The sequence below is a fragment of the Lathyrus oleraceus genome, chromosome 7 (assembly GCF_024323335.1).
Source record: "Lathyrus oleraceus cultivar Zhongwan6 chromosome 7, CAAS_Psat_ZW6_1.0, whole genome shotgun sequence".
Taxonomy (NCBI): domain Eukaryota; kingdom Viridiplantae; phylum Streptophyta; class Magnoliopsida; order Fabales; family Fabaceae; genus Lathyrus; species Lathyrus oleraceus.
The window spans coordinates 105,181,781-105,194,483 of record NC_066585.1 but is presented as its reverse complement, the minus strand read 5'-3'; the positions used below and the strand labels follow the sequence as shown (position 1 = coordinate 105,194,483).

The 12,703-nt window shown below is 37.1% G+C and overlaps 1 protein-coding gene across 1 annotated transcript; it reads left to right on the top strand.

Annotated features, from left to right (window-relative positions):
• Positions 1–2,952: 2,952 nt before the first annotated feature.
• On the top strand, positions 2,953–12,199 carry LOC127100337 (uncharacterized). Its single transcript, XM_051037466.1, has 6 exons — positions 2,953–3,374; positions 3,465–4,825; positions 4,933–5,009; positions 5,175–5,286; positions 5,478–5,594; positions 11,592–12,199. Exons 2-6 carry the CDS (start codon positions 3,497–3,499, stop codon positions 11,946–11,948), a joined length of 1,992 nt encoding a protein of 663 aa, XP_050893423.1. The 5' UTR covers positions 2,953–3,374; positions 3,465–3,496; the 3' UTR covers positions 11,949–12,199.
• Positions 12,200–12,703: the final 504 nt, after the last annotated feature.

The following is a 12,703-nucleotide window of genomic DNA, read 5'->3' as shown; positions in this document are numbered from 1 at the left end:
ACAAATTTTTGAAATTGAATTGATCATATCTTGACAAACATCCATGGGATTTGAGTGTTCTTGGACTTTTTGAAAATGGGAAAACAAGATCTTCAACTTTCATGTTGGGCAAAAATTCATTTGAAGCTTGTATCATGATGTAGGTTTAAGATCAAGAAGTTTCCATTTTTGGCAGTTGAAATTACAGGTCCACTTTCTATTTTGGGAAATTTCTGATTTTGCTTCAAATTCTTCCATGTTGAGGTTGGTCATGATACATGAGGCTTGTATGAGCATGAATGAGCTCCTTCAAATCAATTCCATCCATCAAATCATTGATTAAATCCACAGTTGACCAAGTTTGACTTCCTGTTGACTTTTCTAGGGTGTTGGGTGACTGAAGCATTTCTGATGAATTCCAAACCCTAATTCTTTGAGACCTTGACTTCAAATGATGTCCCAAGTTGTATGAACTCTTGATTATTGATCATGGTGCCCAAATTCTGCAAGAATGGCCACCATCCACTGCAATGACTGACCAATGACTGACTTTGACCTAATTGCTGATGATTGCTTCAACTGCAAGCAACAAGGTTAAGCTGACAAATTTTTTGTACTTTTTGGTTAATAAACATATGAAAAGCAATGATATACAAATGCAAAACATGCTTGGTGATCAAGAATCAACTCACAAGGCAACCTACCCACTAGGAGGGGAGCTAGGGCATGCAATGATCCTTGAAGCCATGATATGATATGATGTGGGCCATGAGGGATCTTAGGGCCAAAATTGGGGTCTTACACACACGTCTTAGAATAACTGTTTATTCTTTTTTTCATCTCAAAACACTTAATATAAATTTGGACAAAAAAGTCCGTTGGAGTCTAGCATTCTAATGGAACCCTTGAACAATTGATTTTGAGGCATACATCTCGTTCTTATCGAGCATTCGTTATCCATCAAACAAATTTAATAAATACCTTGAATGAAAAATGATCATTGGAGTCTACCATTCCGGTGAAATCTTGAATAATTGGTCCCAAGGTACACGTCTCGTTCTTACCGAGTATTCTTCATTCGCCTAAAAAATATTCAAACACATCGAACCTATCTTTTCTCGCCCCTGCGTGTTCGAAAATCTTTTCACAAACGAACACAGTTTAGTCCATTCTACTGCAACATAAACAACTACTTAGCCTCCTGTGCACGAGCATACAAGCAACGTTTAAACTACTAGAACCCGATCAAATAAGATCCTTTCTATCGCGAAACAAACTAACGCTTAAGCCTCCCATGCAAGAGCATACAAGCTAGACATTTAAACCGTCAGAATGCGACCTAAAAATTCGTTCACTAAAATAAATCAACCAACACTCATTTGCTACCAAGAACTACGTAGCTTTGAGTTCTCTGTCGCACCTGGAGATATGTAGGAGCAAGATTTAACGTCTCGTCAAGCACTATAATAAAAAATACCAAAAACATCTTTTGTCTTGCACAAAACTGCGTCGCTTTGAATGCCACATCTCACCTAGGGATACGTAGAAACAAGACTCGCAATCTTGTCAAGCATTCTAATAAAAACATTTTGCGACCCGTTTTCTTTTCCTTTTGCACTTTTGATCATTTGAAGAAACACAATTAACGATAGCTAACATTCAATCGTAGGTTTAACTAAAAGGTTCCGATTCAGTACAACAGACGTGAGAGGTGCTAATACATTCTCCTCGCGTAATCGACTTCGAATCCGAATATGGTTGCGACAACCATCTTCTTTTTCTCTTAGGATTTTTATCGATATTTTCCATTTCCTTCTTTAGAATAAATAAAGTTCAGTGGCGACTCTGTTCGAATTATTTTTCGCAAGCGCGTGAACGCCATGCAAATGATCATATTTTTCGAGATGTCATACCATGATAGGTTTGAATTCTCGAAAAAGGTATATACATATGAGATCCTTAGAGCTCGGGAGGCTAGAGGCGATGACGAGTAGGTGTGACTCCATAGAGCGTATACTATGAGAGCATACCTGTTATATTTGGTTGCCACTGCTATTTTTGTGGACAAGAGTGTCACTTATACATATGTCATTGGTGCCACAACCTTAGCAAATCCTTCAAAAAAACCTTCTATAATATTCAGCGAAACAACAAAATTGTGCACATCCATGACCCCTTATATATGTGATGGCAAACAACATACCATATCAATAGAAATGTGAGATTATGAAATCCACAACTAGATTCTTCATAGGGAACGTAAACAAACTCAAGTGCACTATAAACGAAGTCATACTTAGCTTGTCACCTCAAGCCATGAGTCAAAGAAGAGTAGCGAAATGTTTTAATGATGGAAAGATATTTAATGCGCTCATTCCCCATTAATTTTATAATTAATCCAAAAGAGTTTCCACTTCTGACCAAAAAGGAACGACGTCCTGAGAGGCCAGAAACGACTTCTAAGACTTCCTCGATTAATAACTACTCGGAAAGCCTTGGAGGCAACTATTTTAGACTGACCAAATACAAAAAAAAATGCTTAATTTAACGTCAATCCACTCCGAATGACCCAACATATAAAAACTTTCACACATGATACTCAAAGTACACTTGACTTGACTTGAGTGTTGGTGGGTTAACTTTACAGGTACATCCCGCCCCTATATATCGAATGTCAACATCATCGATTTAGAATTCTTCACTATCGATGTACAACAATTATGATTCTAAAATAAATAATTTTAAAATTTTATAAAATTTGATACAATATAAAGTATAATGAAAGGCAAAATTATAATAATAATTTGTTATAACAAAAACAATAATTGAAAAAAAACAATAATATTTTTTTTATTAATGAAAAAAAAGAAATAACCGAAAATTAAATCAAACTCTTTGTTTGTTGTGTGATGAGGTGCTTCTAAACAATAAAAATCTGTAATTGAAAATTATGATGAAAAGTTTATTTATGCGTTCCGTGGCGTCTAAACCAAATCTGTTAGAAGCACCCTCCTCACTCACAGGTCTATTTCGCTTCAATTCATCTCTTTCATCAGCACCACTGTCTCCATCTCTTGTTTTTATTCTCATCTCTCTGCCTTCGAAACGAAGTTTCTTTCCTTCTCTCTTCCTCATCCAAATCAATCCCCTGCGCTCACGCCCACAATACCATCATCACTTCCCCACTCCAAACCAAAAACCAAAAACCAATCAAACTAAAATCACATCGCCCCAAAACACACCTTCTTTTTCATCTTCTCTATATTTTTTACTTTAACTATTCTATTTTATTTTAACATTACCACCGTGACGCCACTGCTTTTAATTTCCCGAATTGGAAAACAAAAAATTAAAATTGAGAATTTCTCAATCCCAAATTATTGAGAGACTGGTTGGTGCGTTTTTTCTTCATTCACCTAACAATTACATTCGATTACTTCCCAATTCATATTCATCTCAATTTCTTGATTCGCTACAAATTTTAGGGTTTATCAAATATTGCATGCTGTTCAATTAAATGGCTGGCGCCGGCGACGTAGATGCCGATGCGGTGCTCAGCGACGTCGAGGACGACGGCGGTGATCCGATTCCGATTACAAATAATTCTCCATCCTCTGATGACGTGTCCGTTGAAAGACTCCGCGAGATTCTCGCTGAGCTTGATCGGGAAAAGCAGGCGCGACTCGCCGCGGAGAAAGCGAAGTCGGAGTTGCAGACTTCTTTCAACCGATTGAAGGTGCTGGCTCAAGAGGCTATACGGAAACGGGATGAGTTTGGCCGGCTGCGGGATGAGGCTGTTCGGGAGAAGGAGGATGCGGCGAAGCAGCTAGAAGAGTCTGCGATGGAGCGTCAATCGTTGCGATCGGAGATTGAGAAATCCAGTCATATGATGGTTACTGGAATTGAGAAGATTTCCGCCAAAGTGAACGGTTTTGGCGGAAGTGGAACTGCGTTGCCGCGGTCGCAGAAATATACTGGCATGGCGGCGGTGACTTATGGTGTTATAAAGAGGGCGAATGAGATTGTTGAAGAGTTGTTGAAACAGAATGATGCAAGTGTTAAGTCTAGGGACCAAGCTAGGGAACAGGTAGAGCAGAGGAATTACGAGATTGCGATTGAGGTTTCTCAGTTGGAAGCAACCATCAGTGACTTGAGGGATGAGGTTGCAAAGAAAACCTCTCTTGTGGAGGATTTGGAGAGGGATTTGGCTGTTAGGGATGAGAAGTTGGATGAGGTTTCTGAGAGTTTAAGAAAGGAAGAGAGTGAGGGTTTGCAGTTGAAGGAGCTTGTTAGTGAGTATGAAGACAAGTTGAGTAATTTAGAATCCAGTATAGAATCATTGAGGCCTTTATTGATTGATCAGTTGAGCTTTGTGTCCAAGATTCACAACCAGATTTGCAGTGTTTTTAAGATCATTGATGATGCTGGTAATTCGGAACTGTCTGAATCTTTGTTTGTACCGCAAGAAACAGAGATTGGAGAGAATATACGTGCATCTTTAGCTGGAATGGAATCCATACATGAGTTGACTAGGATTGTTGTTCAAAAAGTTAGGGATGTGGTTGAGGAGAAGAACAGTGAGATCAAGAGTTTAGATGAGACTGTGAATAGGTTAGTTAAGGAAAAGGATCAAATTGGTTCTTTGCTTAGGAGTGCTTTGTCAAAGAGGATGACATCCGATCCGTCTTCTAAGAAAAGTGAGCTGTTTTTAGCCGCAGAAAATGGGTTGAGGGAAGTTGGGATAGATTTCAAATTTAGTAAGCTTCTTGGAGATGGAAAGTTTACAGTGTCAAATGACAGGTCAAACCAAGCGGAAAAAGAAGAAGAGGATGAAATATACTCTTTGGTAAAAAAAAATATTTCTCTTTCTGGTTTTCAATGAAACTTGTTGTTCTCGTCTAAGTTTGCGTCTTGAAGATACCTTGTTGAGTTTTTTATGCATCCGTTATGCAGGCTGGTGCTCTGGAGAATGTTGTTAAGGCATCTCAGCTTGAGATAATTGAGCTGCAGCATACTGTAAATGAATTAAGGTACTTGACATTTGAATCAAATGCATAGTTATTTGCTATGTATCTAGCTTTGGAGATAAATGAAAGCATTGTACTCATTCCTCACTCAAGAACTTACATATTAGCAGTATCGAGCTGTGCTGACGTCATAATTTTTTTCGTTGCATATTGCTTAACTACATTAAGGGCAGAGTTGAGTTTACTTAAGCAGCACATTGAAGCCCAGGCCAAAGAACTCGACCATAGAATGCACCGGGTAGAGGAACTTGAAGAAAAGGAAAGAGTGGCAAATGAAAATGTAAGCGTAATCATGTTTGCTAATTTAGTTTATATAGCTCCTTAACTGAAGGTTTTATCGACTTTTATCTTTTTTAGAGTGTAGATTTTGTTGTGTAGTTCTAGGTTGTGGGTAATACGTGAGAGTCATTTCAATCTTTGATTTCAATACTTTTCCATCTCTAAGAATCAATTGGACTCATTGTAATGCAGATTGAGGGGCTAATGATGGACATTGCGGCTGCTGAAGAAGAAATTAACAGATGGAAAGTGGCAGCAGAGCAAGAAGCTGCTGCAGGCACAGGTGTTGAACAAGAATTTGTGGCACAGGTATGGATTGCTATCTTTGGCAATAGTTCTTTTTTGGCATCTTTGCTTTACTTAGATAGTGTAACTGAATAGTTTTTAAATTGCAACTAATAGCATTTTTCTTTTCTCTTTTATTTTAATTTTTTTCAGTAATGCTCATGTATTCTTAGAGTTGAATGCATTTATATTTAATGTACAATTTGTTTATTGCCAATTTGTGATGTAGTTTAGCTTTAGTTGTGCAATGGTAAATTGAAAGGATTGCAAAATTTGTTGTTAATTTACTATTTAAGCTGGTTGCTAGTGATTCCATGTTTCTGTCAATTCGATCTCTGGAATTCATACATTCAATATCTTACCCTTTCCCTTTAGGTCTATGGTGTTCGAGAACTTTTTTTTGCTATAAATCAAAGCAGTTAATAGGACCATATACATATAATTCAGTGTAGTGTTGTGTCCTGCTGCTGGAGTGCTGGACCACACCATACATTACATTTATGTGGAGCAGCAATAGAAATTGCAGGCGAATAGTGGTTAAGTCACTGTTGTAGCGCCTGCCTTGGTTTAAAAACCATTAGATTTGAATATGTGGGTTTGGGCCCCTTTTTCACAATTCATGTCCACTCCCCCCATCAGAAGGAAATTTAGGTCTCCAAATTGTTCTTTCTCTGTAATTGAAAGTGTGTCAAACTAGGTTGATGTGCTATTCCTTTACACCACACATCTCCAGCTGGAGACAGATACACTTTCCAGCAAAGCCCTTGCTTTTCCTGGTGCCAACACGTTTTCAGGAAACCTCCAGACATTGCGGCAGCCTCTTAACCTCTGCTGAGTCTTCCCTTTCATAATTCATACTCAAAGGTTCCTTTTTCCTTTGCTGCCACTTCCATAGTTTCACGTTGTGTTTCTTTTCAATGTCATACACCCTCTCTCCATCACCCGTTCTTCTTTTTCTTCTGATGATTGTAGATTCTTTTTGGAAGTGTAAATCAGCTGAATTATTCATGAATTATTCAAGTAGGGTTTGCTAAGTGCTTGGTTTGTTTAGTGTTTTTTTCAAGCTCAGGCTTGAAATCATACTTGATTATTTAAACGAGTCGAGATCAAGCATTGCAGGCTTGCCGTACATGGAAAGTTGTAATTTTGTTTTATACATGATCAAAGAGTCATAATTTACATTCATTACTTATCTAACTAAAGTTTTCAAGAGTTATAAATAAATAAATAACAACACCAACAACAACTAAGCCTTATCCTATTAAATAGGGCCGGCTATATGGATCAATTTCCGCCATAATGTTCTATCCAGGATCATACTTCTCTCCAAATCGTTAAATTCTAGATCTTTCTTAATAACTTTTCTTATAGTTGTTCTAGGTCTTCTTCTACCTTTAGCTGTTTGAATTCTCTCTATCTGATCTACTTTCCTTACCACAAAATTTATAGGTGTTATCTTTACATGTCAAAACTATTTAAGTCTATATTCCATCTTTCTACTATTGGTACCCTCGTGTCACATTAAACCCCTTAAACACTCCTCCATTTCAGTCGTCCCACTTCAATTTGATAGTTTACATCCTCCTCTATTTCTCTATCATTTTGTATTATGGACCAAAGATATTTAAACCGCATGACTTATGGAATGATATGGTTTCCAACTTTCACCTCTAGGTTGGAAAGACTTCTCCTTTTGCTGAGCTTACATTCCATATACTTTGTCTTCCTTCTGCTTATGTGAAAGTCATGCGTTTCTAAAGCTCGTCTCTAAGTCTCCAACCACTCATTTAAATTCTCCTTCGATTCTTCAAGTAGGACTATATCATATGCAAAAAGGATGCATCTCGGTGATAGCTCTTGAATGTGTTCCATGAGTACATCCAAAATTAAAGTAAAAAGGTGGTAGGGCATAGGGTTGAGTCTTGATGCAAACCGATTGTAATGGGAAAACCGTCAGTCTCTCCACCCTCTGTCTGCTTAATAGTTGATACCGCTTCATACATATCATGGATAGCTCGAATATATGCAATTCTAACCCCTTTCTTCTCTAGGGCTTTCCACAAAATTTCTCTAGGTACTCTGTCATAAGCCTTCTCCAAGTCAATAAAAATTAAGTCCAAGTCTTGTTGGTCCATCTGATACTGTTCCATCACACGTAGTAGATAGAACCAAATTGACTCTCAATGACTCGAGTGTTTTTTTTCTTAGTCTCCGAATTCAATCATTTTTCCCTTAATTTTCATGGGATGACTCCATAAGTTTAGTCCTCATATAATTTGTACAATTTTATATATCCCCCTTGTTCTTATAGATTGGAACTAAAGTGCTTCTTTTCCATTCATCCAACATTTGCTTTAACCTCATAATTTCATTAAAGAATTTGGAACTAAAGTACTTCCTCTCCATTCATCCGACATTTTCACACTTCAATAGGCACATTATCTGATCCAACCGCCTCTGTTGTCAAACTCGAAATTCGACGCAACCTTCCAAAAAATTGGAACGGAACGGAACAAGCGTTGTTTTAGTGACGCGGACACTAATATATTTAATACTAATAAACACATAATAGATAAAAACTAAAATAAATGACTCAACATTCATTTAAACAAAAGAAATAGAAACAAGGGAAGTTTGTGATGCTTAAAATAAATAAAAGTTTATCAAAAAGAAAGGAACAAAAGAAATAGAAACAAGGGAAGTTTGTGATGCTTAAAATAAATAAAAGTTTATCAAAAAGAAAGGAGGAGGATAAATAAATAAACATAAAAGAGAGAAAGAAATAAACATAAAAGAAATAATTGAATATATAGAAAAGAAAGGAGGAAGGAACTATACCGTGAGAGAGAGCATAGATATATGACCGTTTGAGAGAGAAGAGAGAAAGGTTTTGGAGAGTGGCTACGAGAGAGCATAAAGAGAGGGTATGGAACTATAAAAGAAAGTTTTTTATTTTTTTTATTTTTTTTAATTTTAGGGTTTTTTTACTTTGGGAAATGACAAATATAACCTCGAAACAGAAAAAAGTGGCCGTTCCGACCCGTTTCAGAACCGCTCCGCTGCTGCTCCGACCGAGATTTTGCGGCTGCACCGTCCGTGCCGACCATTCGCGCCGTTCCGACACTGTAACTTGGATTTCTTTGTTGCGCCGTTTCGAGCCGAGATCTCGTCCGGAACTACCGGGTTTGACAATTATACAACCACCTTACTGTTACTCATTCTTTTCAATGCTTCTTTTATTTCTTGTTTTTGAATTCGATGGTAGTAAATATAATTTCAATTCTCTTCTCTAATGTCGAGTTTGCTAGAGTCTGGTGAGATGTCATATCCTTTATTAAATAAATTGTAGAAATATGTCTTCCACCTATCATTTATATTCTTTTCCTAAACCAAAATTTTGTCTTCTTCATCTTTACGCTTCACTTGATTCAAATCTCTTGTCTTTCTTTCTCTTCCCTGATCAAGCCTATATATATATATATATTTTTTTTTTTCTCCCTCCTTGATTCCTAAAGATTGATATAATCCGTCAAAAGTTTGGGTTTTTTGCTTCACCCACCCTTTATGGTCCCGTTCTTAACTTTCTTATACTTATTCCAAGTTTAAGCATTTTTACACCTAGACTATTCTTTAAAACAATTATTTTTTACTCTTACTTTACTCAGAACACTTTTATTCCACCAACACGATTGTTTACCCCTAGGTCAAAAACCTCTTGATTTTTCCAACGTCTCTTTAACTACTTTTGTAATCTCTTGGGCCATCTTATTCCACATATTTTTTGCGCTTCCTTGTGGTTGTTCAAACTCTCCCTCCAAGTTCTTGTGTTGAAAACTTCTTTACTTTTCACCCTTCAAATGTCATTACTCGACCTGAGGCGCACACATGTGACTTACAAATGCCACCGCTTGATTTGAGGCGTACCCATGTGACTCATTCTCGCTGCTCTCCTCTTTATTCTTACAATTCATAACCAATACTCTATGTTGGGTAGTCAAGGTCTCACGGAATAACTTTATAGTCCAATCAAATCTCCCTATCCGTTTTCCTAATAAGAAAGAAATCTATTTGAGAATATGTCACCCCACTCTTATATGTGATTTGATGTTCATCTCTTTTCCTAAATCAGGTATTAGTTAGAGTAAGATCAAAAGGTGATGAAAATTTCAAGATGAATTTACCCTCAACATTTACCTTCTCGAGACCATACCTTTATGCATGTCCTTAAAATCTCTTGATACGCTCCCTACATGACCATTTAAATCCCCTCCTAGAAAAAGCTTGTCTTCTTGGAGGTATATATATATCCTGAAGTAAGCCTTCTAAATTCTCTCAAAATTTTATCTTATGGTGTTATGCTAACCCAATCTGAGGTGTTCGAGCATTAATAACATTAAAGGTCTTTTGTTCCACCACAAATTTCAAGGCTATGATTTTTTTAAGGCCCAAAACTTTAGATGAGTTGGGCTCTGGGGTTCACTAGGGTTAGGGCAGGCCTCAAGGCTCAGAGAGCGCTTATATAGGTATTTACAAATCACCCACCAAAGAGATCCTCACATTGACAACTGGAGTTCAACCCACGACCTCTTTGTGTGTGAGTCAACTTCTTGCCAACTGAGCTAATCTATCTTGGCCATGAATACGATTTTATCTCCGTATCTTTTCACACCCACAATATCCTTCTTCCACTCCTTGTCCACAATATCCCCATTCCATTTTATGATCTAACTTATCTGGTGTATCAAAGCTTAAATCTCGAGTTGTCTAATTCTTCCGCCTTTTTACCTGTCAACTTAGTTTCGTGTGAGCACGTGAAATTCTTGACCAAAACAAAAAAACACATCAAATTGATCTTCCTAAGGATAGTGTCCACGATTTCCATAGATTTTCCGGTGAGTGTATATATTCCATGATCCAAAATGAATCCTACTTTTATGAACTAACTTCTTTATTCACATCCGTTCATGAGAATGTGGAAAGTCTTGTTTATTTTTCAGTGCATCCAGACGGCGATGCAACGGCTCTTGCTCTTTTGACACTGTACACAAGCCATACAATTCGTCGTTTACATGCAACGACCTAGCTCAAGCTTCAAATGAGTTGAAGTTTGGGCAACATTTATTTTTAGCTAGTCAAGTTAAACTTAAGCACTCTGCGTTGGCTTAATTCATTTACATTCCTTATTCTACCTCTTTGATGCAGCCATGTTTACTCGCAACCAGGGCCGGCCCAATCAATCTGGAGGCCCTGTTTTAATTTAATAAATAGGCCTAAATCTAAAATATATATATAATTTAATAATAAAAAAATACACTAAAAATACACTATCAATCTGGAGGCCCTTCTTTAATGCCGACGTTTCATTTTCCTTGGCGTCTTTTCGGTTTTAGGTTGCGTTTGGAATGAGGAAAAATAATATATATTTTAAATTTTTTCATATTAATTAGATTTAAAAAAAAAAAAATAGGCCCCCAAAATTTTGGGGCCCAGTTCCATAGGGCCTGCTGCGCCTGTGAAAGGCCGGCCCTGCTCGCAACCAGCTCAATAGATCCCTTCAACCTCAGTATTTCTCATTGTTAATTACACCTGAGTTGGCTTAACTCATTTACATTCCTTATTCTAGCTCCTCTTTGATGCAGCCATGTTTACTCGCAACCAGCTCAATAGATCCCTTCAACCTCAGTATTTCTCATTGTTAATTACACCTGAGAATGGTGGTGGTGGTTGGTCTATACTCTAGACTAGACTATGACTTTAATTGTTGATGATATGCCATGCCATTAATTTTGGGTTTTTTGGAGCATTTATTTGTGTACGGTGTAGGATACCATCCTGCTATATCTTTTTTGGGGGTTGGCCGGCATTTGCTGCTTGGGGATTAACTAATTAGGCTGTAAATACAGTAGATTATTTTAAGATGAGATTACAAAAAGTCACCTGTTGATGGATATTTTCACTCTTCCTCCTATTGTCAATTAACATAAATTTTCCTAATCATAAATTCTGGTTGGTATTCTGCAGCTGTCAACACTTAAGCAGGAACTTGAAGAGGCAAAGCAATCCATGTTGGAATCAGAGAAGAAATTAAAATTCAAAGAAGAGACAGCAGCTGCTGCCATGGCAGCCAGAGATGCAGCAGAGAAATCTCTCAAGCTGGCAGACTTGAGGTCTTCTAGACTAAGGGACAGGGTGGAGGAGCTCACTCATCAGCTCGAAGAGTTTGAGAACAGAGAAGATTCGAGGGGCCGAAATAGGCCTCGATACGTGTGCTGGCCATGGCAATGGCTTGGCATGGACTTTGTTGGAATTCAGCAACGGTCTGATACACAACAGCAAACAGCTTCTAACGAAATGGAGCTTTCTGAACCTCTCTTATAATTGTTTCTTTTTTATGTTTTCTCCCCTCTTGTGTATTTATGCTGATTTCTTCAATTTTATGTCACAGAATGGTAGTTATTAGTTATTAGTATCAACGTTCCACCATTTCTTAATGTAGCAACGGTGGTGTTGGTCGACCATTGTCATGTTTCAGCAGCATTTGGCTTGAGTAACTTGCTATTGCAATCTGATTATCCTGTACATTCCTTTCATGGAAGCTTCCACATAGCATTCCACATATACTTTCGTTACCATTGCTGTAACAGAAAAGTCCATACCTGGTTCTGTTTTGACTAAAGACTTTTGTCTATTGGATGATGGTTGCTTTTTTCTTTTATCAGATTAGATGCTAACACTAACAGGGGCAGAAATAACTAGATTGGTTTTCTTTAAGATATTAATTGGAGCTATTTTTCTTTTAAATTGATAAAATTAAGTCTTTTTAAATGTTTGGCTTAATCTGGATTTTGTTTTGAAAAGAAAAAAAACTAATAAGGAAACTCTATTTAAAAATCTGTTTTGTGATAATCCCTTTAAGTTTGTTGGAAGTGGATAAGGTTCTTTTGAATTAATTAATTTTACAATCAAAATTTAATATTATAATTAGTGATTTGATATGTATGTGTTACTTGAGATTTTTGACAAGATAAAAAATCTCAGCAAAAGACAAAGTTACATGTACATTAATGATGTGTATCTAAGAGTCTTGGATCGAAGAGATTTGAGACTTAATATTTTTGAAATGTTACCGGAGC

Excerpts from the sequence above, each read along its gene's own strand:
- LOC127100337 (XM_051037466.1), top strand. The coding sequence starts at position 3,497 with ATGGCTGGCGCCGGCGACGTAGATGCCGATGCGGTGCTCAGCGACGTC. Across the intron at positions 5,287-5,477 it reads AAAGAGTGGCAAATGAAAAT|ATTGAGGGGCTAATGATGGA; the intron begins GTAAGCGTAATC and ends ATTGTAATGCAG. Across the intron at positions 5,595-11,591 it reads AACAAGAATTTGTGGCACAG|CTGTCAACACTTAAGCAGGA; the intron begins GTATGGATTGCT and ends GGTATTCTGCAG.